The sequence below is a fragment of the Periophthalmus magnuspinnatus genome, chromosome 2 (genome assembly GCF_009829125.3).
Source record: "Periophthalmus magnuspinnatus isolate fPerMag1 chromosome 2, fPerMag1.2.pri, whole genome shotgun sequence".
NCBI lineage: Eukaryota > Metazoa > Chordata > Actinopteri > Gobiiformes > Gobiidae > Periophthalmus > Periophthalmus magnuspinnatus.
Genome location: NC_047127.1, coordinates 3,941,891 through 3,967,000, shown reverse-complemented (window position 1 = coordinate 3,967,000; position 25,110 = coordinate 3,941,891). Strand labels below are relative to the sequence as shown.

General features: G+C 40.1%; 4 protein-coding genes across 4 annotated transcripts; 2 read left to right on the top strand and 2 right to left on the bottom strand.

Moving 5' to 3' along the window:
• The first annotated feature begins 1,072 nt into the window (after positions 1 to 1,072).
• arpc2 (actin related protein 2/3 complex, subunit 2) lies at positions 1,073 to 5,718 on the top strand. Its single transcript, XM_055227259.1, has 10 exons — positions 1,073 to 1,303; positions 2,169 to 2,203; positions 2,581 to 2,693; positions 3,155 to 3,200; positions 3,295 to 3,481; positions 3,598 to 3,691; positions 4,041 to 4,167; positions 4,252 to 4,352; positions 4,856 to 4,956; positions 5,421 to 5,718. Exons 1-10 carry the CDS (start codon positions 1,230 to 1,232, stop codon positions 5,440 to 5,442), a joined length of 900 nt encoding a protein of 299 aa, XP_055083234.1. The 5' UTR covers positions 1,073 to 1,229; the 3' UTR covers positions 5,443 to 5,718.
• Positions 5,719 to 6,158: 440 nt separating this feature from the next.
• LOC117384532 (keratin, type I cytoskeletal 18-like) lies at positions 6,159 to 10,266 on the bottom strand. Its single transcript, XM_033981808.1, has 9 exons — positions 9,886 to 10,266; positions 9,714 to 9,796; positions 9,482 to 9,638; positions 9,250 to 9,411; positions 9,047 to 9,172; positions 8,095 to 8,324; positions 7,952 to 7,986; positions 7,384 to 7,505; positions 6,159 to 6,164 (listed from the first exon to the last, which is right to left on the bottom strand). The coding sequence occupies exons 1-9, from the start codon at positions 10,264 to 10,266 to the stop codon at positions 6,159 to 6,161; spliced, it is 1,302 nt and encodes a 433-aa protein (XP_033837699.1).
• Positions 10,267 to 10,620: 354 nt separating this feature from the next.
• LOC117382792 (keratin, type II cytoskeletal 8-like) lies at positions 10,621 to 14,207 on the top strand. The gene is made up of 9 exons (XM_033980027.2): positions 10,621 to 10,752; positions 11,155 to 11,363; positions 11,440 to 11,500; positions 12,280 to 12,375; positions 12,830 to 12,994; positions 13,079 to 13,204; positions 13,277 to 13,497; positions 13,588 to 13,613; positions 13,891 to 14,207. The coding sequence occupies exons 1-9, from the start codon at positions 10,711 to 10,713 to the stop codon at positions 13,896 to 13,898; spliced, it is 954 nt and encodes a 317-aa protein (XP_033835918.2). The 5' UTR covers positions 10,621 to 10,710; the 3' UTR covers positions 13,899 to 14,207.
• Positions 14,208 to 15,374: 1,167 nt separating this feature from the next.
• On the bottom strand, positions 15,375 to 17,878 carry LOC117382771 (G-protein coupled bile acid receptor 1-like). The gene is made up of 2 exons (XM_033980006.2): positions 17,741 to 17,878; positions 15,375 to 17,010 (listed from the first exon to the last, which is right to left on the bottom strand). The coding sequence occupies exon 2, from the start codon at positions 16,963 to 16,965 to the stop codon at positions 15,943 to 15,945; it is 1,023 nt and encodes a 340-aa protein (XP_033835897.1). The 5' UTR covers positions 16,966 to 17,010; positions 17,741 to 17,878; the 3' UTR covers positions 15,375 to 15,942.
• Positions 17,879 to 25,110: the final 7,232 nt, after the last annotated feature.

Sequence of the window (25,110 nt, the reverse complement as noted above, 5' to 3'; positions counted from 1 at the left end):
CACAAACCCTGAGTATTTAGGCTGAGTTCTCTCAAAAAGTTCCACCTTGTGATGTCACGTGGTTATACAGGAAGTGCTTCACTGTGTTTTTAAACTCAATACACCTTCATTAAAATCTTCAGCCCTGGAATTGCCAATCTCTACTAAATAAAAAAGTAAAAGGTAGTTGTTCATTTCAAAACTACCACTTCGTGACATCACAAGGTGGAACAGACCATTCTGAGCATTGGAGATGTACAGACTAATAATAAAGGTTTACTCGAACCGGTGTGAATGAAACAAAACACAACTCCAAGTCTGCTTTTGAGGAGGTAACAGCATTATAACATGGCTTAAAGTTCCCAAGAGTCAATTTTGCATAATACAGGACTTTTAAAATTCATGTTTTAATTTGTATGGAGGTTTTGACTTTGTGCGCACTCTCCACTGTGGCTGCGGTTCTTTAGAACAACTATTCCATGAATATTATTTTTATTTTGCTACATCCTGTAATAGCACATTTTTCCCCAAACACCACAGACAAAAAACATTTATTCCATAACAGTTGAAGCACTTCCCTGACTGAATGTCAAAATGAAAATTGCTCTGCGTTTTGGTGATTAGCCACAGCCATGTCAAGCCAAGGTTTTTACTTAATTTACATGTGCATGTGTAAATACTTGTCTGTCAATTAGTCTTGAATTGAGAAGCACTTCTACGAACACCATACAAAGCCAACATGCTCCTTATAAACATACAAAGCCAACATGCTCCTTATAAACATACAAAGCCAACATGCTCCTTATAAACATACAAAGCCAACATGCTCCTTATAAACATACAAAGCCAACATGCTCCTTATAAACATACAAAGCCAACATGCTCCTTATAAACACCGCACAAACACCACACGCTCCATATACGAACCTAAACTAGTGTGTTTAATATTCGGCTAAATGTCACCGTGGGGAACTGTGTCTGTTTGTTTCAGCTGTGCATTACCATGGAAGTAAAATAAAGTCATATTATAGATGTATGTGCGCTACACGCAGCTCTGTGGACGCGCTCAGCTCATGCACGGCTCCGTTACGTGCGCGCGCTGTGTGAAATACGCGGAAGTGACTGTGTGCAGGCGGAAGTGGTCTGGACGGAAGCGGGTTCGTCTGTCAAGGGTGGAAAAAATCGTAGAATTTGACACAAAGGGGGTTTAGCAAATCTCCAGTACTATCCCCCTCTCCTCGGCCTCCACCATGATCCTTTTAGAAATTAATAACCGCATCATAGAAGAGACGCTGACGCTGAAGTTCGACGGCGCTTCCAATGGGTAAGGACTGATGCTCACCTGATTAGCAATGCTAACAGCAGCTAGCTCCAGAAAAGGGTTTGCTGAGTATTTACACTACACTAGTGTGTTCAAGGGGACTGATGGACTTACATGAAACATGTATGTATTCAGTGTCGTGTCATTGTTGAGGTTGTGTTTTTCTTTGCTTTAATGTGATTGTAGCTGCGCCCTAGTGTCCTGCCCACAGCTGGGGTGTGTCAGAGCACTGCTTCACCACGAATCAACAATATTTTACATATTTCAAACACTGTTGAGTCTAGATGGGTCCAATGCAGTGCTGTAGGTCTACGTCTGCTATAGATGTTGCAATTAAATAATTTGCAATTGAATATTAATAGATAAAAAAATCCACTACCCTTTGGCTAGTTACTGTACAGTTACTGTTAGCCTTTTAGCAGGCTAAAAGGCATCAACATGTATCGATGAATGTGTTAGCATTGTTGACCACTGTAGGTAGCACATTTGCGATTGTAAATGTAAATCGTATTTGTAATATGATTGTAATAATATTTTGATACTTTGGCACAGCACAGATAAAACAGCTCGTTTGCAGTGTCCGTGTCTTCCGCATTCCTCAGGTCCTGTTGAGTCAAGTCTGTTCCATTAAACAGTCTGCTGCAGCTTCTGTTTTATGCACTCAATTTAACCACTGCTAAACCCACTTTTCTATAGAAATGATGTGCGTGGCATTAAAATGCATAAAGTTACTTTTCAAGTGATCAATATATAAACAAATATATTCAACCAGTGAAATAACATGGCCTGAGTCATTTTCCTTCTTTGTGTTTTAATTATGTTGTAGATGTTTGTTGTTTGTTTTTTTAATTCTATCATCTTTCTGCAGAACCAAGCCAGAGGCTGTGGAAGTGACTTTTGCAGGTAAAACACTGTTGCAACCACAATACACACTGTCATGTCATGCAACGAAATAACTATTATCCGTATTATTATTATAAACACATCAGTAATCAAAGGTATTATGAAGCGGCTGTTCAAGGACATCCCTGACAGTAGATACACTTAGACATTATGTAAACAAAGCTGTATTTGTTGTAGTCATAATTTTTTATATTTTTAATTTCAAAAGAAATAACGGTTATTTCCTCATTCAATTTAAAACAGCTGAGGTATAAATTTTATAATTTATATGAATTATCTTTTGGTGTCATAATATTTCAAGGTCAAATGTGTGGGCAGCAAAACTGGAAAAGATAAAAATGTTTGTGTTTGCTCTTAATGAATATTTCTTGCTGCAGATTTTGATGGCGTCCTGTACCACATTTCCAACCCCAATGGGGAGAAGTCCAAAGTGATGCTCAGCATCTCCCTGAAGTTTTATAAGGAGCTTCAGGAGCATGGAGCTGACGAGGTACAAGCTACTGCAAGGTTTAAAACAGCACACATGCCTTTGTTAGATTTGCTCACAAAGAGATATTAGAAAAAAAAACAATTTGTATAGAAATATTAAAATGATTGACAGAAGTTCCTTTGCCATGTAAGGAAGAAATTATCTGCTCAGGCTTCTGAAACAGGAAGTGAGTTGTTTGAGTCACTTGGCCAGGAAGTGCTGACTGCTGCGGCCACTGTGAATGTACTGGCTCACATCCAACTAGTTTCTCTTTAAATCCCCAGTCTAGTGGAATAAGTGAATGAACTGACTGTGATCCTTTCATTGGGCCAGTCGTTGGTCTGTTTGAGGAGAATAAAGAAACATTTGTGAGAGATTTCCCTCTGAGTCAAACTAAAAATAGACATTGCACAGATACAGTTTAGTTTCACGATATCAGACGCTGTGATAATGAAGACATTACATAATGTTTATTTTTACAGCTGCTCAAGAAAGTCTATGGGGACTACTTGACTGCACCTGAAGCAGGTATGAATAATATTTTTGTATTTAAATGTTCATATATAAAAATGTTGTGAAGAAAATAAAATGATCAGTAATGAGCCTCTTTTGTGCTTGCCAGGCTACAACGTGTCTCTCCTGTATGACCTGGAGGCATTGCCAGCCAACAAAGATGAGGTCATTCACCAGGCAGGGATTCTGAAAAGGAACTGCTTCGCATCTGTCTTTGAGAAATACTTTAAGTTCCAGGAAGAAGGCAAAGAAGGAGAGAAGAGAGCTGTCGTTCACTACAGAGACGATGAGTCGATGTATGGCATTTTAAATCCAGTTTAAGTTTAATTTTAGTTTGCACTTTTGTGTATATTGAGATGTCTTAAAGTGATCATTGTGTACTCCTGACCTAAACCTGTGCATGTATTTTCAGGTATGTGGAGGCCAAGAAGGACAGAGTTACCGTGGTTTTCAGCACAGTCTTTAAAGATGATGATGATGTCATTATTGGCAAAGTCTTCATGCAGGTGCGTGTCAGTCACATAGAGACCCCAAATACTTGTCCTATAGAAACAGAAGCTACTACACAAACGCATTCCATTGTGGTTTGTCTGATTCTCTAAATCTACATTGTAAACCTTTTTATTATTTGATTTGCATATTCTCAGAGAGTCTCAGTTCATTCCAACATGACAGGTATTTATTACACCAAAGCCCATGTTGTAACTCTTGTACCCCTTCAATTACCACCTACCACCTGAATGCTTTTGTCTCAAAGCAGCTTTCTGAAATTCCCTGTATGTCCCTCTACACTAACGCACATAGTGTCTGTTCTAAAAGCAGGCTTAATAAAGTGTAGTCGTTATTCACATACAGGAGTTTAAGGAGGGCCGGCGAGCCAGTCACACCGCGCCCCAGGTGCTGTTCAGTCACAGGGAGCCTCCCCTGGAGCTGAAGGACACAGATGCTGCAGTCGGAGACAACATCGGATACATCACTTTTGGTTTGTAGTCCAGGAAACGTCCCCTGTACACATCTACATACAGTTTTTTTTAACTGTTGGTAATGGCTTCTCTTGTACTTGCAGTGCTGTTCCCACGTCACACCAATGCCAATGCCAGAGACAACACCATCAACCTCATCCACACCTTCAGGGACTATCTGCACTACCACATAAAGTGCTCCAAGGTCAGGGCTTTATGCATAGTCAGAACTTTACTTTCTTTGTCAGGAGAGTACTTATTTTAGCCACATTTCTGCAGTAGTGTAGTAACTCCCTTTTTGCTGTTTTTGTGGACAACACACATATAAAACACATATGTTATAAGATGAACTAAAAGTACAATAGAGATTTTGTAGTGAATCAGGGATGAGATAGAATCACTTTACTGCAGACAGACTGTCTATGACACAGAAACAATTTATGGACAGAAGTGGGTGGGTTAAACTTGCAAACAATGTACAAATACTGTAGCAATAATGGGTAGCTGTTATCAGTATTTGCGAAACCAAAGACAAGTGCGCTTTGTAATTTCTCACTACATAGAAAAATGTGTGTATAATTATATGTAATTAGTCAATTACTTTCAGGTTACTCTGGTTTTGGGGAAAGAACTCACAGAAATTCAGACTGTTTTAGTTTCAGATGCGATAATCTTAGTGATTGATGATGTGATGCTGCTGTGTTTTAGGCCTACATTCACACACGTATGAGGGCCAAGACATCAGATTTTCTCAAAGTGCTGAACCGTGCCCGACCGGACGCTGAGAAGAAAGAGATGAAGACCATCTCGTGAGTAGCTTTATTTCTGCTCTGCCCTCAGTCAGTGCTGTGGACTCTCCTGAGTGTGAGCTTGTTCACCAGGGTTCACACTGGTGTGTAAGTATCTCAATATCTGACTCTGAGCTTGTGTGCTCGGGGGGTGTGTGACTTTGTTTAGTTTTAAAATGTCTCGGTGGAATTTTTACTGCTTTCTGTTGGACTCAAACCTTCTTATCATATAATCTTCCAAGAGCCCCTGCCCTCTGTAAGATTCCTCTGAACTTAACACACATTTCTATGAAACTGTTGTTTACCCCAGATCAGACGCTACACTCTATTATTTCCATTCCCCTCTAGTTTTAATTTTTTCTACCTATTATTACCAGAAAAAAATACAACGAATACACCTGCAAAACTGTTGAATAAAGGAAAACTGTTGAGTACATTATATTTAACCCATTACCAAAAAAAAAATGTTTCTTGATGCTTTTCAGTGGAAAGACGTTCTCCCGCTGACGCTGCCCCGCCTTCCTCCAGACTAATCCAAAAACGCCACACTCGGACTGAACGCCATCGGACAGGACCCAGGATGCCTCCAAACTCGCCCCAACAAATCCACTATTTGTTTTGTATTGAATAATAATGTGGGCTTTCCTTAGGAAAAGCCACTGCTCATTGTAATAAAAAGGGCATTCCTTGCTTTGCATAGTAAAAGAGAATTATTAGTCCTATATAAATATATATATGAAATATGACATTTTTGATACGATATCTCTTGACTCCATTTGGTACTCAGCTTGGCCCGTCCCCTCCCCCTGTGGCATCCTCCTGTGGGATGTTTCAGACCCCTTCCTTTGTGCTTTCTGTCATCTGTACCATTGTCATTTGAAAGAAAATTAAATCACTCTCTGAAAAGATTGTCTGCTTTGTGTTTACGATGAACTAATGCATGATGGGAGGTTCTTTAAGGGATGTTTTTGAATCTTTAAACATAGCGGGCTAAATGTGAATTTTTGTGGAAATTGAGGCAGTTCATTGCTTTAAATTATAATTTTTCTTGTGCACTTTGACTTATAATTTTTGACTTGAAGTAAATCTGGACCTGGGTCTCCGGGTGCTGCTCTGTGGTCACCGTTTACTCCAAACAATGTGCTGTGAGGAACATTGGTGAAAGGATGGGTTAAATGCAGAGGTCAAACTTCCCTAAGGGGAAAATAAAGGCTACATGCTTTCTAACCCTGAAAACAAAACCTGGAAAAGTCTAGGGAATAAGTAACATGATTTATTTGGGAGTCATAACCAAGAGCAACTGAAAGTGCAACTGTTCGCACTTGTATTTTTTAACATATGAAGCTATTATAATTTGAAAGAAAAAAACAACTATCTGGTATTTCTTGTGAGAAAAAAATATCTGAAGTAGTGCAAGAAACAAACTGTTTTGCACTGTCACTAAAGCTTTTGTCGCTTGTTATCGCACTCAGAATGGCAAGTGTAAAGAGTAATCGCGCTGTTACCGAATAAATACATTACTCAAGTAGGAGTAGTTTGGTTTCTGAAAAATATTTGGAGTAGGCCTGTCACGATAACACATTTTGAAGAGCGATATATTGCTGGAGTCAATATAGACAGATAATAGTGAAACCAAACCATAAAGCAGAATTATTCGCAAAAAAGTATTCTAAATGTACAGTATTCAGTATTGTTGAGCTGCATAAATGAACAGCAGAATGCAACACTTAATCAGTTTGTGTAATTTGAGTTTGTAATTCAGCCTTCTACAGCTCAAATCATCATATTGCATAAGAAATTACATAAAAAAAATCCCATTATTACAAAGAAAACATCCCCATGATAAATATTGGCCCCCCCAAAATATTGAACAAAGTCGATAAAGTAATTATTGTGACAGGCCTAATTTGACAAGTAAATGTATTGCCCAGCTCTGTGTATAAATACTACTTTGGGGCGATGTAATACTACTGTGACATGGCCTAATTACAGCTATAAACAAAACAGATGGTGCCAAGTTAAGTTTAAGCTTTTCTTCATTTTTGCAAAATCAACAGCTTTTGCGTTCGATGTTACTTACTCATTACTTTAATTTGAATTGTATTTAATTTCAAATATCTCTCAGAATGTTTTCAAATGACTCAACGCCGTGTGATGATTTAAGTATTTATTATATTGCCACAACTCATTCAAAATCCCTCAGAGGTTTCACAAGAAATACAAGTAATTCAAACCTTTTATAGCCTTTTATAACTTTTACAGTGTGTATTACTCAGTAGTTTCATTCTTTGGTTTTTCATCCTCAGATTCAGAAGATGATGAAGATGATGAAGAAGAAGAAGAGGAGGAGGATGAAGAGGAAGAAGATGAAGATGAGCGCTTTTTAGTTTTCTTTTCTTTCTTCTTCGTCTCGTCGCTGGGAGGAGGCAGAGGAGCTGTGTCGTTCACTTCAGCTGCAGTTTGGGCTTTGATTTCTGGCATCGAATTGTTGATGGATGGAGCTGTTTCCTCCTTCACTTCTTCCTCTGCTTCTTCTCGTTTCAGGGGTTCGGTGTTAAGCTTTGGCTGACCTGGAAAAAAAACAATCAAACGTAAAAAAAATGTCAAAATTCAGTTTGATTTTTTTAAACGTTGGAGAGTTGGCGTGTTAGCATGCAGTGATGACAACGAAAATGATCGTTTGGTGCAGTTAGGTGCATCGTTGGAGTGAGAAATGATTGATGAGGTGCACAGTACAATCTAGACTTTTCATTTTAAAGGTGCACCATGCAACTTTTCAGGTGGAGGATGTGCCGTTTGCTTGTTTCCATGGAGATGCGATTGCTTTTGCCTGGAACGTTCCACTTATAGTACAGCTTGAAACAAATCTACCTGATGTGACCTGTAACCATCGCCATTTAGAGAATTTAAAGCTGCTTTGGAACATTTCAGGGACGCGATAACATCCCCACGGAGACGAAAAAAGTTACACTGTGCACCTTTTAACTTCCCAGACTAAACCGTTTCTCCATCTTACCTTGATCCAGCGCATCGTCTAAAGAAAACTCCAAGCTGTCAGAAGGAAAGAGCACTCGTTTTGAGGGACAAACCAAATATCGGCGGCAGCTACTACAAGGAAGAAGTATTTTAAATTTTCAAAGTAATATTTCGTGGAGTTACCTGTCGGGGTCAGCAGTCACGCCCTGCATTAGCTCCTGGTAGTAGCGGATCTCCTCCTCCAGTTTCATCTTGACCATCACAAGATCTTTGTTCTTCTGCAGCTGTCTCTCTATTTCGTTTCTAAACTCCTTTAACTCAGCTTCCAGATCTTTAATCTTTTTGTTCAGAGGACCCAAGCGAACGCCGTACTCCACTTTGGTCGATTTCACGTTCTGCTCCAAATTATGAATCTGTAAAAGATGTAATTAGAATACCTACATGTAGCCTGCGCGTAATTTTTCACGTTCCAACATGTTCAGAGGTATTTTTGTTTTGTTATGTAAGGATTCCAGCTGTTTGAAGCAAAAATGACAGGGTTTGAAAGACAGCGCCGCAGGTGTAGTATGATTTTTGACATGATGTGGTGTTACAGAAGAATGTGTATTGTCTGCAGTGGTGGAAAAAGTAGGCAATTTTGTTACTGTAAGTAAACATACAGAGACAGACACAGAGGCAAAAAGTTACTCAAGTAAAACTATCACATGGAAAAATCGACTTAAGTGTTAAAATACCCGTTTTAAAATGTACTTAAAGAGTAAAAAGTCATTTCTTTCTAGTGTTTTAAGTGTTAAATGTAGTGATATTGACTGAAAATGATACATATTTTGGTCACAGTAACAAAACAAATCAATTTCTTTTCAAGTTTAAATTCATTTTTTCTTGAATTTTGTGTATTTATTTTTGTTTGACTCAAAACCGAAGCTTGACCTCGAAACTTTAGCCAGGATGTTTCCACGAATACGGTTAAAAAAAAAAAAGAAATCTTATGAAAAGTAAGATTTAAGTGAAGTAAAAATGTAGAGTAGAAAGTACAGATACTGCTCTCAAAAAGTAAAAAGTATCCGGTGTAAAATGTAGTTAAGTAAAGTACAGATACCTAAATATTCTTTATTAATTTACTGCTTGTACTCACCGTTGTGTGTGCACCCTGGATTTTTATCTCCAAAAGCTGCTTCTCCTTTGACAAATCCTTCAGCTCATCTTTACTTTTCATCACCGCTTCTGTGTTTTTTGCCTCTTCGACTTTGATGGTCTTAAACTAAAAAACCCCAAAAACAACGTATTCACTAAAAACAACTTCAAATCTCGAGATGTTTTGAGTTGTTCCTGTCATACCTTGCTCTGATACCAGTCCTCCGTTTCTTTCTCAGTCTTCCTCACCAAGTCGTCATACTGGGAACGAATCTTGTTCAGAGCTTCTGTCAAGTTGGAATCGGACGACTCGATCTCGACCTTGACCTCTGAGTCCTTGATCTTGTCGCGTAGGTCGTCCACATCCTACAGACACACACGGGCAGAAATGACGCTTTTCCTTTGCCTAATTGTAACGTTTAAACTGCAAACTTACCCCTTTATGTTCCTTTTTCAGGTGCTCGATCTCGTTCTTCACCAGCTCGATGTCTTTCTCCAGATGAGCACATTTCAACTTGGTTTCATCGATGGTCCTCCTCTGTTCCTCCACGTCTTTCTCTATGGCCTTCACCGCTTTCTTCTCTTCGTCCAGCCTGGATGCGACAAATACAGTAAGAGTTTCACCGATTTCTTTCAAAATATTAAGAGAAAATAGAAAATATGTTTACTTGTTCTTCAAATCATTGTTGGCTAAGCCGGTGTTGTCAATCTGCAGTAAGAGTTTGGCATTTTCCTTAGTGATTTCTTTAATCTGCATGGAAACATAAAGAGATTGTGGTTAATAATGAGTCAAATTTGGATTTTTACATGTGAAAATCAATGTAGAGACACATTTTCTACCTTGTCCTTGAGCTCATCCAACGGTTTCTGTATCTCATCCCAGTCTCTTCCATCTGGCGCTGCTCTCTTGGCTAAAATCTCCTCTATCTCATCCTCCAGAGCCTTGTTTTCCTTCTCCAGCTGCCTCACGCGGTTCAGGTATCCGTTGAGTCGATCGTTCAGACCTCGCAGTGTCTGTTTGTCGTCCGCTGGGGGCGCTGGTGCTGCGGTTTTACTGGTGGGTGCGGACGCAGGGGCGATGGGAGCCTTCACGGGCGCAGGAGAGTCCCGTTCGGTGTCGTTACGCATGACATTACGCAGTCCCTCCAGGCTGGACACGGAGGCCTTGGCCCCTCTTCCTCCTGCTCCTCCGTACACACTGGCAGAAGAGTTTAAAGGCATGATGTCTGTGTCTGGAGACAGGTGACTGGAGACCGCACAGGTGAGTTTTATACCCGCGTCTCACCTGTAAATCCTGCCCCAGTGATGCCATTGGCTCCTAGTCGGACAACACCACCGGACACGAGTTGATTTTCAAGTTGAACGCGTGGATTTTTTTATTTTTACGCTGGAATTTTGCACCTGGCTCCTCGTGATTGGGTGTCTTACCTGGAGTGGGGAGGTGATGGGTGGTCCCTGTCCACTTTAAAAGCTGCTCTTTTGAGGCGTTGTGGGTATTTCCGCCGCTCATTTCTCCAAAAGCAGGTGTTTTGGGGTTTTTTTGGGTTTTTTTTACCGCGCACCGAACCAAACATGTCCAAACCAGGAGACTTCAGCAGCCAGTCCTACGCTCCAGGGGGCAAGAGGACCCCCAGCACCGCGGGGAAGGCCAGGGACAAGGACGACATGGTGGGGCTCAACGACAAGTTTGTGCAACTCATAGACAAGGTGAGCGGGTCATTTTGCACTTTGCACTAAGATCTACAAGTTAATTTTATAGATCCATGGTCTATTTACAAATGCTTTACGCGTTAATAAAGTAGTTCCACGTTAACATCACGAATTTGTGCCTTTTAATCCTGTACATCATGTCTTTAGTTTGTTATTTTATATTTAGGAACCATATATAAATGGTTGCCAAAGCTTTTTAATGTGTTGATCAGTGAAATTTTAGTTAAACACACAGACAAATGAGTTTAAATTGATCCTGAATCACGCCAGTGTATTTATCTTATGCCCTGGGCCATGAAAAGAACTGTTTTCACTGTATCTACACTGCCCCCATGTGGTCACTGTCATGAATTACATCCTCTTTTCTGCCTAATTTCTTCTCCATGACTTCATTGACAGGTGAAACACTTGGAGAATGAGAACAAAAAGCTTGACACGAAGCTGAAGATCTTAAAGGAGCAAGAGGACTACACGGCCAAAGTGGACGAGGTGGTGAAGCAGATGAAGGAGGAGCTGGAGGAGCAGGTCGTGAACCTGCTCCGAGACCAGAAAAAACTCCAGGACGAACTGGAACAGAAGAACCGAGAGCTGGAGGACACCAAGAACAAGTCAGCTGTCCCAGTACATTTAAAATTCATTATAAGATGCATTTGATTTTCATTAAAGAACTATTTGAACTTTTAGGTACCATGATGAAATTCAGAAGAAAAATGACCTTGAGAATGAATTTATTATTGCCAAAAAGGTAAATATATTTAAAAGAAAATACTACATTAAATATTTTTTTCTGAACTGTGAACTATTATTATTTATTATTCTTATGTATTTATTTATGTGTTTTATTTATTTTATTTTTTATTATTGCGAAGTTTAAAATAACGATGCACCGATCCATCTTTTTTGTTCCGATACCGATCTCGATACCTTGTCTTTAAGTATCCTCAATATCAACAGGTACCAGGTCGGAGACTGAAAATATAGTTTATTTCCTTTAAACACAAACAGCATAAGGTAAAAAAAAAAAAAAAAAAATCCATGTGTTTTGTAACTGTTATTTATCCTTTAAAGTAACTACAGAACAACTTTGTAAAAATACAAGTTTAATATTATGACATGGGCCGACATTATGCAGTAAATCGTCTCATCACACTAATTTATAAGCCAAAATGTGACATCAACTGAGTAACTAAATCGATATCTTGGAGAGTCACCAACATTTTCTTTCTTTTTTTTTTTTTTTAAATTCTTTATTTATGAATTTAAGTGTTTTACATTTTTGTTTTTCTCTTCCCAACGCCCATTCCCATCATTTCTACAAAAAAACATAAGACAAATGGAACAGAAGGGAGCGACTATAAACTGCACATCAATCATCTATTTAGTTACACTCTTAAATAAAACTGGGCATTTTTAGATTTGCATATTCAACCCACTTTTGATTCACTAACATTTTCAATATCTGCGCTGACTGGTATTGTATCGGTGCATCCCTAGTTCAAAATTCTGTTCTATTCTTTGTTTTAGGAAGTAGATGATGGTCACTTAAAGGCAGTAGATTTAGCTCTGGATCTGGAGGATCAGATGGGTAATCTGGATTTCCTCAGAGTTGGATTTGATGAGGTCAGTATCTAGTCTTGCATTTTTCTATATTTTGTCACAACTGATGGAAAAAATACATACAAGACCAGCAAAAGTTTGTACACACTCTCCAATTCAATGTTTTCTTTATTTTTACTACTTTCTACATTTATATAAATATAGAAAATATCAAAAAATATGAAGAAAGATATGTGGAATTATGTGGTAAAGAAAAAAAAAGTTAAATATCTCAACTAAATATTTGTATTATATTCAAATCCTCAAAGTAGCCACCCTTTACTTTGAAAAATATTTAGTAGATTTATTTAACTTTTGTCCATTGCTACATAATCCCATATATCTGATGTTTTCTGTGTGAATTTAAAATATACAAAGTACAAAAAATAAAGGAAAAAAACACTGAATAAGAGTGTGTGTTTGAACTTTTGACTGATAGTGTACATATAATTATTCATTTTTTTTTTTACTCCTGCAGGAAATCAAAGAGCTGCAGTCCATGATCCAGAATGAAACTCTGATAATTCGAGATAACAACAATCGCTCACTGGACATGGACGAAATCATAGAAAACGCAAAGAGACAGTATGCGGAGATGGCCGTCCGCACGAGGGATCAGGCTGACCTGTGGAACCAGAAAAAGGTACAGCAAAACACACAAAAGCAGCACATTGGGATCACTTATAATAACTCCTACTCCTCCTCCTGTTTATTTCTGCATTTGTAGATTGATGAACTGGTCTACACTGCCGGGAAACGAGAGACAGAAGTGCGTGAGTTGAGGAGGGACATCTCCGACATGCAGCGCCTGGTGGAGAGGCTCAAAGGAGAACTGGAAACACTCATACGGAGGGTCAGTTTATCACAAAAAAAACACCTTAAAGATCCAGATCAAATAGCTAACAATTGTACTATCTCCATGTAGGAAGAATCTATAAAGAGGGAGATAGAAACGGTGACAGTGGAAGGAACTGAGGGATTAGAGCTTGCCCTGAAAGATAAGGCCCAGTTGGAAGAAGCGCTGAGGAAAGCCAAACGGGATTTAGCCAGACTTCTGCGAGAACACCAGGATCTTATGAATCTGAAGCTGGCTTTGGACATCGAGATCGCCACCTACCGCAAACTGCTGGAAGGAGAAGAGAAGAGGTAACAACAACAGCAACATTATGAAGCAAAAATTAAGTTCTCTTCTCTTTTTGGGCGTATTAGAAATGTATTTTGTGCTTTTTCTTCCAGGATGAATGAATTTATGCGCAATGGAGGTAAAGACACGTTTTTATTTGAATGTTTTATAGACTAACCATACTAATTTTCATGTTATTTTGAGATAATAAAGTTACATGAAGCCTGTGTTTGTGTATACTACGCTGCCTTCTAGTGGTATAAACAATGTACTGCTGTCAATAACATGAATTATCCAGCTACTGTACCACAAGTAGGGGACAAGCAGCAGGCAAAATGAGACTCTACAGATTTTACAGAAGTATTCCAATAATCTTTGTTTATTTCCCACTAAAATCAAACCTTTCTTTTGCTCAGATTTCTAAAAACAACTTACTTACACGCAGACGTTCACCCACCAGTGAAGCCACAGCCACCAGAGAAGGAACCTTTGCAACCTTTGTCCGAAGATACAACCCCCAGCCCCCAAACTACTATTATCCCAACAAAACAAAATAAGAAACGAGTGCTGATCCGAGTGGATGTGGAAAACGGGAAAGTTGTCTCCCAAAGTTCCTCTTACGAAGATGAAGCCTGAGCCACGTTACATCAAAATATCCACATATGTGAAGTCAAAATTTCAGTGTATTTCAGTGTTTTTAAATGAATAATATCTGCGAATTCACATTTTAATCTGGCCGACTAACAAACATAAGTTGATTTTTCAGGTTTCAGGTTTGTATTAAGTAAGTCTTCCCCATAATATCTTAAGTATTTGCATGTTTTTGATATAAGTCTACTGTTGTTTGTGGGATATAGGAACAATCTTTGACTATGTTTGGGAATGTTTCAAGTATGAAATGTAAAAATGAGAACTACCAAAGGGGTTTCTGTTCTGTTTATGTCTCTGTATCTGTCAGAACAAATACCAGATAAAGTTTCCTTGAATCAAAACTCACATTGTGCAAGTATTTCTCTGAGGAAACACTCTTAAACATGTTTACATACCGCGTAAAATGCACGAAGTGACTCGTTTGCATTGACAGTTTAATAAACCATGTGAACACTGTGAGCTTGCCTTTTGTTCGTAACTGTTAGTGAGTTTCCTGCTCTCATTTGCCTCTGTCTTTCCTGTCACATATATTTAGATTATTCCTGTGTGTGGAAAACTCTGCATGTACCGTTTCATTTTTAAACACGATAGACTTGACAAACAGAGCTCAGTGTCCCTGCGTCGATCCCATTTGCCCTGATGACACACACCGGTCAGACCTTGTCCACTTTTAACTTGATTAATTAAGGCCCTTTTTCCTAATTGGATCACTATAGGCGTATTCACCGTTTCGTTTCCGCTCACATGATGTATTTGTGTACATTTGAAAGCACATGGAGTAACTGTGTAATGTCAGCGTCTCCTTTGTACATACTGTTCAGTTAATATTCTTACGTTCTGAAAAATGTGTTAAAGAAAAACTGGAGAGTGAAGATGTTTCGCTGCTCATCCTTATATTTGACTTATATTTTTCTTTTACTATGGATCTAACCTGGACACAGATTCTGAAAAATGAACTGAAAAGCAAATTGTACTGATTGAGAAATACATGTACTTTTATGTATATTTTAATGTGATAATGACAAAACATTGCAACCGAGAAACCACTGTAAAAGACTTGACTCAAAAATACTTTGCTTTTCTTGTATTCCTTAAGACATATGTGTCAAACTCAAGGCTCGTGGGCCAAATGCGGTCCGCCACGTCATTTTATGTGGCCCGTGACAAGGTAAATTAAAAGGTTGCATTTATTTTGCATTACATTTCTTTACATTTAGTTACATCTGGCCCTTTGAGAGCAACCATTTCGTTGATGTGGCCCTTTGTGAAAATGAGTTTGATACCTCTGCCTTAAGATGACTGCTTTGCCCGGAATGTTCCACAATATGGCATTAAACGTACCCATCTCGCATTTATTCAATTAATAGTGTTTTTTATTCAAAACATTTTCATATCGCGTTTTCCACCTTCAAGATGCTCAAAACGCTTTACATCAAAGAACCACTCACACATTCATACACGCAGAAACTCGGGATGAGGTTCGGTTAAGTGTCTTGCCCAAGGACACAACGACAGTATTAATCTGTGAGCTGGAATTGCACCGCCAACCTGTGGGTCAATGGATCCGACCGATCGACCGATGATGTTTAAGTCGAGAGTTGGATTAGAATCACCAACCTTCTGATGTGATGTTTATCTCGGCCTGTTGGCTTCACCTGCTTTTCTCAGTTAAGATAGACGTGTTAAATGCCATACTGCGGAACATTTTAGCCAACTCTTTGATATCTTCATGGAGACAAGTAGTTGCTTGGCCACTCTACCAGAAAAGCTGCATAGTTCACATTTATCTGTTGACAAAACTGCTTCCGTTTCTATCCTCAAACTGCAATTTCACTCGAGTCCCTTTTTTTCCTTCTCACTCTGTCCCTTATTTTCTGCAGGAGCTTGTACGCCGGTTCCGTATACTCCCGATTGGACAAACCGAGGACCAACGGCACCACGGCCATGCTCCCATTCCCCGTGCAGGACAAGATGATGTGCGTGGTAAAGTTCCATCTCGTATCGCTGAGCAAAAACGCAATACACACATGCATATAAATGAGGTAGGGGACCCAACATGCTAAAAACGTAAGGGAGACCGCCACTACGCAGCGAGTATAGCGTAGATTCAACCTCTGCTCTCTGTCCGACGCTTTGTTTCCTCTTTGCACGGATCTGTGTAGACGGCAAATGTTTTTCAGTTGACCTTTCGTGATGTAGAGAACACGCCCGGTCATCCCTGCGATCGTAAGGATAGCGGGAAGGACCAGGCCGTAGAGCTCCAAGTAGATAAACTCATTGGTGAAGACTGTCCTGTAGGAACAATAAGCCGTACCGTTGGTTGTACAGTTCGGCGTTGAACTTCGGCTATCAACGCAGCACCCATCCAGGTCTGGTCCCGTCCAGTTATTCCATCCAAAAGCGGGTAAGGAAGCGTACAGAAGCGGAGGTGCCCAAACTACAAACAGAGCTAACGGAAAACTTCTATGCATCCACAAGTTGGCGTAGTGAAGCGGGTCCGAGATGCAGACGTACCTCTCGTAGTGCACCATCACGAGGTTGAAAAGGAACGCCAAAAAGAGGAAGTTTGGGAAGATGTGAACCACCATGCAAGAACTGAAACTCAACTCCCGGTTCAGACCCATCAGAGGTATGAAAGGCAACGCCACACCTGTGCACATGTCCGCCACAAGGAGGCTCAGGAAGAAGTAGTTGGGGGTGTTGTGAAGTTGCCGGTTGAAAACGATGCCGAGGATGATGAGGATGTTGGCCAGGATGATGGAGGTGGAGAGGGGGATGGTGATGGAGTAGATGAGATCCTTCCGGGACAGAAAATCATCCTTGGAGTCGACCAAATCCATAGTTGACGCTTGGACTGGTTCTTCTGGTGCTCCAATCGGGTTAATCTGGAATAGAAGGTCAAAGATCAAGTTCAATTTATTAATTCAACTTAAAAAAACATTTGAAATTCATCTGTGTTATCTTAATACTTTTCAATGTAAACTAAAATCCCAAATATGCTATGAAAACTATGAAAATTCATTTTTTTTGTGCGTTTTTGAAAATGAGTTTCAGACAAAAAAATCCCTGTAGATTTTAAAAACTCTGTGAGGACCTTTCCCCTTTCAAAAGATTTAATATTTAGCTTTGAATTGCTTAATCGCTATGACAACGGACGATAGTTACCATAGCTTGAAATCCATGAGTTGTTCCATGCATAATTAGTTTGTGTTGGCAAAATATTACGTAAAAGGATCAACCAGCAACTGATAAACTTGGAACTGGAGACGACGCTGAGTTACGTGAGAGTTACATCCTAATAACTCTAACCGCTACTGCCATAGAATCATTTATAAAACGAGAATCTGGAGTTACACTTGTCTTTTCTACCTATTATCACAGTTTACATTCATTTGTTTACCCCTGATAGCATAATCTTGCAAACTATAAACCTGGAAAACCATAAGACAGCAAGGAAGCTTTTATGAAACCAAAGTCCATTGTCTAAAGTTTCTGATCTTGCAGTTTTGTTTATTGGTTTAAAAAAAAAATGACAATATTATAGCACTGTAACTTAGAATTTAGACTACCATCGTCACAAATTTGAGCAATAAATAAAACAAATAAAGTAATTACCTTCGTGGAATAAGCTCGTTTTATATCCAAAAGATAACAACCAAGAATCCATGGAAAAAGTCACATTCCGAATTGCACAGTCCACCATGTTCTGTTTACTCTTATCCTTAGATGCTTGGAGACCTTTTAACCCAGAGAACAGAGTGACCAAGTATAAGAGAGTTCCTCCTCGTGAGACACTTTAAAGGGGAAGTGTGCTGTGGACGAGAAGGGAGGAGACAACCACAACAGCACAGCTTTTTCCTGAGCATGAACTGTCTGTCTGTGGCCTCGTTGGTACTTCTGCTTCTTCAATTTTTATGATACAAGTTATACGTGCTCATTAGTGAATAGTAAAAAAGAAAACCGAGTAGGCCAGTTATCTCGGCTATAGGCTCCCGGTGATAAGCTAAGCACATTCCAGTGTAATGTCCCTGGCATGTGCTCCAGACCCTGTTCCATGATTCCAAACTGCTCCTGAAAAATCCGTGAAGTGTGATTTATGGAAATATGTTGTTTAGTGTCTCCTTCTTTACCTAATACAGTAATCGACAGGATGGACAGGGCTGATGGTACGTTCGAGTCATCGGTGTGAGACTATGGTGGACCCCCAGAGTTGAAAAAGATGCTGAACAAAAGGTGATACTTCCAGTGTTGACGTAAACGTAAAGAAGGAAATGGATTTAATTTGTCATGAGGGCTTTTTTTTTATCAGTAGAGACAATAATCAGAATCAGAAAAGTTGTATTGCCATTGTCAGTGAACACAACTCACAAACTAGGAACTTTTTTCGGTGATAAAGTGCAACGTAAAACACTGAATAATGATAATAATAATATATAAGTTACTAAAGATAAGTGATATTTATACTCCAAATATACTCCTTATATTAAAAAATGATTCAAATATGGATGTGCCACAATAGTCTGGGTATAAACCTGTGGAAAACACAGAGCCATGTTTTGTATTTGTCTTCTACACAGTACAAAATCCTCCTAAAAGTTTTCATTTTGCATTAGTCGCTTTTAAAAAAGAAAGAAAACTCAAATACAGTGACATTTCGTATACTGTAGTTGGGATCCGTGTCAATCTATGAGCAAAAAGATCATAGTTTTGTAGGAGCGTTTGTCCACTGATCCAAGGATTTGCAGTTTGAATCCTGCTTTTGATGAAAACATTATTACTGAGTGGGCAGATCCATTGATCCACAGGTTGGCGGTGCGATTTTAGCTCCACAGATGAATGCTGTTGTTGTGTCCTTGGTCATTTAACCATTTAACCGTGTGAATGTGTGCGTGGTTCCTTGATGTAAAGTGCTTTGAAGGTCTAATGGCACTATATAAACCATTTAAACAAAGCAATATACTCAATTTCTAAACGTAATGATGACGCTTTAGTTCATCTATGCTGAGAAAGATGACACTGAACTGTGTGTTTGTTTCATGTCAGGTGTCACAGTAATTACAGAGATATTAACCATAAACTGGAGAAGACATGCGCATGTGACAGTTTAGCAGCATATTTATACCACAGAATTCCTACCTGCCCTCAAGCTCAAACTTTAAACAATGGACTCTTTTCAAAGTTATGACATCACATAAACACAGTCCAAGCCTCCGTAGCCGTCGCCTCAAAGGTGTTTATTGTAGAATAAGAAGAGCTCTAACGCTGGAGAAGTTTATTTACCACCAGTACAGGACCTAGCGCCTGAAGATATGAACCTGTCATGATCCTGTATGATCTGTCTCCCTGTGTGCTCTCCCCCTCCCCTCACCTGTCTGAGCCTGGAACTGGGCGGAGTTCCCGGCTCCTCCCGCGCGCACCTGGAGCGCATCAGCGCAATTACCTCCACCTGCTGCGAAACATAAGTGGAGCCAGGACCAGACTCAGGGCCAGATCGTCTGCTTATCTACATCCTGTTCGGTGCCAGTTCATCTACATATCATCATCCACATCCTGTCTGCTTCACTGCTCCAGCTCCCGCACTCCCGGCTCCGCTCCCGCTTGGCTTCGCTGACCTGGTATGGTTTCACCTTGTCTCCTGCTCACTACGCCCCTGGACCTCGCCCTGCACCCTGCTCCTTTCCCTGGCTCTGGTCCACGTTCCCGGATTAATTATTGTGTTTGAAATGAATTTCTCCATTTTGTAAATAAACACTGTAATTCTGCCCCGAGTCTGCACGTCTTTGGTCCTCCCAACCCCACCGGTTACGACAATGAACCGTCAACACGTGATACTGTTGTCCATTCCAGTTTGATGCAGTCCAGTCTGGCTATGCTTCTGTTGTAAGTCAACAAAGACTATCAGTAATAAGAAAACTCAATGGACTCTATGTTTCTCCACACCTGTTATTACTGCTGTATAAATCTATCATTCACCCCCTCCAGGACCATCTAATCCCTCTGCCCTCAGGACGGAGGTACAGGGTGATCAGGTGCAGGAGGGCACGGTTTGGTAGAAGCCTGATCCCAGCAGCCGTTGCTTTCCTAAACAGCAGGCCCCGATGAGGCATAATGTCTGTTTTTGTAATGTGTTTATGTGATTGTGAATTTTGGTGTTTATCTGTGTATATGTCAAATGAGCTCTGTGTATGTGGAAAAGAATCTCCCCTCGGGGACAATAAAGTTAAGTCTAAATCTAGTCTAGGGTGGCCCAAAAGTCACTGACACTTTTAAATCTTCAGTAGCTCCTATAATTCTTCAGTTATACTTACCAAATTTTAGCAGTAAATAAACTGAACCTTCCGAGATTTTTGGCAATGTATACAGTTATAATTGTTCACTGTCACTTATCACTACTTAAATTACGGGAAGTAAAATGACCACATTTTCGCCCTGAACAGCCCGATCCAACACACTTTGCATAACATTTTCAGCATTTACGGGATTATGGCTCTTATTTGATCCTCAATATCACGTTTTAAGTCGTTTATTAAGTCGTCTTAGGTTTATTCACAAACACCTTTTCTTTAAGATCGCCCCACAGGAAGAAATCGGGACTAGTCAGGTCTGTGGAGATCACATACTGCACACTGTCTTTGAAAAACACTTATTATTCCTTTAATGGCGTTTACGCTCGGGGCATCTCTGGGATTAAAATGTCGAATTTGACCCATGTGACTCAAAATACCACTGTACAATGAGGGCTTGTTCCTCGGTGCTGTATTTGCTCAGATTAATGTCAGAAGAGTCGTTCTAAATGCTCTGAAAAAATGAAAGAAAAATATGTAGAGTCAGTGACTTTTGGGGCTTTTTTTGGGGGGGGGGGTTTGTACCTCTGACGTAGGCCAAGACAACTTTTCTGGTTCACAATCCACCACCTGTTTATCTCCATACAGATGTTAATATTGCTTTGTCTGAAATGTTCCATAGTATGACATTTAACTCATCTATCTTTGTGGAGACAAGCAGGTAGCTCCATCAGGTCACAGGTCAGATCTCAGCAAGGACACGTGTCTTTTCAATGTATTTATGAATCAACGAAAACACCAGTGATTAGACAAATGCTAGATATATACTTCAAATACCATCATCGTCATGGAGATAAGTAGCCATCAGACCCCTCCCCAATCAGAAAAGTCCAGTTCAGCAATGCACGTTTAACTTCCTCATAGAACCTTGCACATATTTAGACCTGTGCACTACTTTCCTTTGGTCCAAACCTGACCTGAGTGTGTACATTCAAACAACAACGTGTAGAGACGGATTGAAAACAGCTGTCACCCGGGCCTCGTCTTTAAACAGTGCGACGGACGGAGAGGCCCGGGTCGAGCGCCTGTCATAGCCAAACAGGGAAGAGCAGGTGCCTCAGATGGACGGGCTCCAGTCAGATAATGGCTTTAAACACAACGCTCCCCAGACGCTAACCAGGGAAGACAATCTGGACAGCACACACAGTTCAAAAGATAGTTCCCTGCAGAGCTTTACACGACTGAGAAACTACTTTGAAATGACGTCACGCTGTTGGTTTGTGCTTGTCATGTGTGGAAAAAGTCAATTGAACAAAGGATCTGTCCTGGTACCTAAGGATTTTGTACTTTCACATTCGCAGACAACATTAGAACAGGCTGTACTTGCTGTAATTGGATTGGTAATGGCCATAAACCACTTTCACTTTCTTCCGTGCTCCCACTGATGCATGAATTATGAAAGCCTTGGTCAAGTGTTTTTATTCTTCTCAGGACATGAAACAACATTGTGAACTGCCTGTAAAAACTGCCTATTGTAAATATATAAACACGTGTTTCTTTTTATGCTTTGAAAAACATTTCAACATTTTTTGGGAATGTCAACACTGTATAGCTGCAATGTTTAGGCTTGAATAAGAAAGCCAATCTGAGGAAATTTACTTGCAGTTACACCGACTGACCACTGACTTGACCTCAATGGAGTGTGGCAGCAGAGAGCACTCTAGAGGCTGATTTGCAGCTCCACCACATAAACCAGGGCTGTCAAACACATTTTCACCAGGGGGCCACATTAGCAAAATAGCTGCCTTCAAAGGGCTGGATGTAAAATAAATCTAACTACTTTTTAAACTTGTTAATTAACTGTTTCTGTATGTATTACTTGTTCAAGTTACAAATACTACATATGCATTTGCCTAGATGTAAAAATGTGGCTGTGTAACTGTGTATCTCCTGAAAAAATTACATTGTAAGACCATCACATCTTTGAGTTTACCCTGTCGAGGGCCACATGAAATGATGTGGAGGGCCGCATTTGGCCCCCGGGCCTTGAGTTTGACATCTGTGACATTAATGAGAAAGTTATGTTTTAGTAGCTGTCCACTGCAGTGACCGCTATGCACCAGAGGGTTAATATAAATAAATGAGTGGTAGAATTAGCTCTTGTACTTATTAAATTATTCATTACAACCTTGTATTTGTGTCATTTTATTTGTAGGTGGAGCGTGTGGAAATCAGCGTTGGTGACAGTTCTGGACTACACTGAAGAGGTATTTATGCTACGCTACAACAATTACTATTAATATATTCTGTTTAGTGGAGGTGTGTGTGGAGTTAGAGTATTCCCTGGTCGTGGGACAGATGGACTGGCGTGGGTGGAGTTAGGTTGTAGTTGTAGTTTTGCCTCGAGTGATGCAGAAAAGAGGGAGCCGGTTTATTCAATTTATTTTTGTGAAGCTCAAAATTACAACATTTGTCGCCTCTTAGGGCTGAATAAAACCAGTGATTTAGCCAACAGAAAGTTAGAAAGTCCAACAGTGAAACAGACATCAAAACAGAGAGATTAACCAACATCCAGAGAAAATAAACAAATGGAGAACTGTAGCAGAGCGCCCCCTGTCCTGAGACCCTACTCCTGCAGGAAGAACTAAAAAAAAAAGGAAAAAGAAACTAAGAAAAGAGAAATTTCGAGGAGAACCACAGTGAAGGAGAGAGATCCACTCCCATGGACTTAAACAGGACTTAAGCAGGACTCAACCAGGACTAAACCAGGATGAAGACAGGACTAAACTAGGACTAAACCAGGATTGAACCAGGACTAAACCAGAGCTAAACCAGGACTAAGCCAGGACTAAACCAGGACGAAGACAGGACTAAACCAGGACTAAACCAGAGCTAAACCAGGACTAAACCAGGACTGAACCAGGACTAAACCAGAGCTAAACCAGGACTAAGCCAGGACTAAACCAGGACGAAGACAGGACTAAACCAGGACTAAACCAGAGCTAAACCAGGACTAAACCAGGACTGAACCAGAGCTAAACCAGGACTAAACCAGGACTAAACCAGGACTAAACCAGGACTAAACCAGGACTAAACCAGGACTAAACCAGGACTAAACCAGAACAGGCAGGCTACAGATGTGTCCAGGACTAACACACAGGGTCGACTCAAGACGAAGGGACAGACAGAGGCTCATCCAGGATAGGGTAGGGCTCATTAGGTGAGGGAAGGGGATTACCTGGGTCCACAGAACAGAATCAGGGTAGAGGGGCATCAACTTGTGAACAGCAATGAACAGACTTGAACTGACAGAGAAAGTAGGAGGATAGTGTTCAGGTTACCATAGTGACCACACTCCCCCAGCAGAGACACTTTTAAGGCAGCTTAGCTAAAACAACGGGTTTTATTTCTGCTCCTAACTGGCCGAGCCCTAAGTTTATTCAAAGAGGAACATTTTAAATCTGCTCTAGACACCGTGGGGGCCTCTTTAACATGTGCAGGACCTGACTCCATAACACAGGAGCTTGGTAACTGAACGCTCTCCCTCCTGCTGTACTTTTAGACACTCTCTGAGCCTCCAGTGTTTTGAGAGTGGAGCGCTCTGTTTGGACGAGATGGTGTTGTAGCATCTCGCACATCCGATAAACACAGATCTGTTACAAAATTTAAACGTATAGTCAGTTTTAAAGTTGCCTGGAAAGTTCCACGGAGGAATTCAATTTGCATTCATTGTTAAAACTGCATTCTTTTAGTGCATGGGATCGCCTCTCCACAGATCTGGACACAGTTTTTTTTTAAATCAAGACAGTTCAGCTCTCACGCAGAAGTCATTTTGAATCTAGAGATAGGCAGTGTTCAATACAGTAACACCTCCACGGAGACAAACAGGTGAAAAGTTACATACTAGTGCACTTTTAAACGACACATTTTAAATCCCAGTCCTGTATTTATGTCTATCCACATGTTAAAAGCGGGACAGCTACAGTGGCTTGTCCTGGAAAGGTCGGGTCAAGGAAGACTCACTTACGCACAGGATGAAGACAGGAAGTGCACCGCTGTAAATCAAACACACGTCACCAACGATGACTGATACTGATGCTCAAACTTTTGGGTTAGTCATGTTCTTAAGTGACCGGTAAAAGCCTCTCTGTTCAGTCACTCGCTTCGATTCAACAAAATAAAAGACCTGGACAAAGGCATTGCATCGTTTATGTCCAGTGAACCTTTTCCATATTAATCACAGTGCGTTTATACATAGGGTTAATAATTATATACAGTTGGGATAATGTGAACACAGTCTTGCTCTCACTGGTTTGTTATTGGCATAGCAACAGCTCCATGCGCCTGGCTTTATATAAATCCCATGAAATAATTTAGTACATGCAGCAGTGGAAGGTAATGAAGTAATCATAGTGAAGTACTGCACTTTAGTAAAGCACAGATACCTAAAATGTACACTTAAGTACATATTACAATGGATTCTTTTTACTTTTACATTTGAGAGCAGTATCTGTACTTTCTACTCCACTACGTTTTTTTGAACAGGACTGGAAAGTAAAAGTATTTCCTGAAAAGGCTGAGGGTTTATTTTTATCAAGTTCATAATTTGAGCAAAACAAAAATATATATTTCTGCACAAATCTTTATCAAAATCACTACATTTGAAGCCTTATAAGACTTCAAAACCCACATGAAATGCCT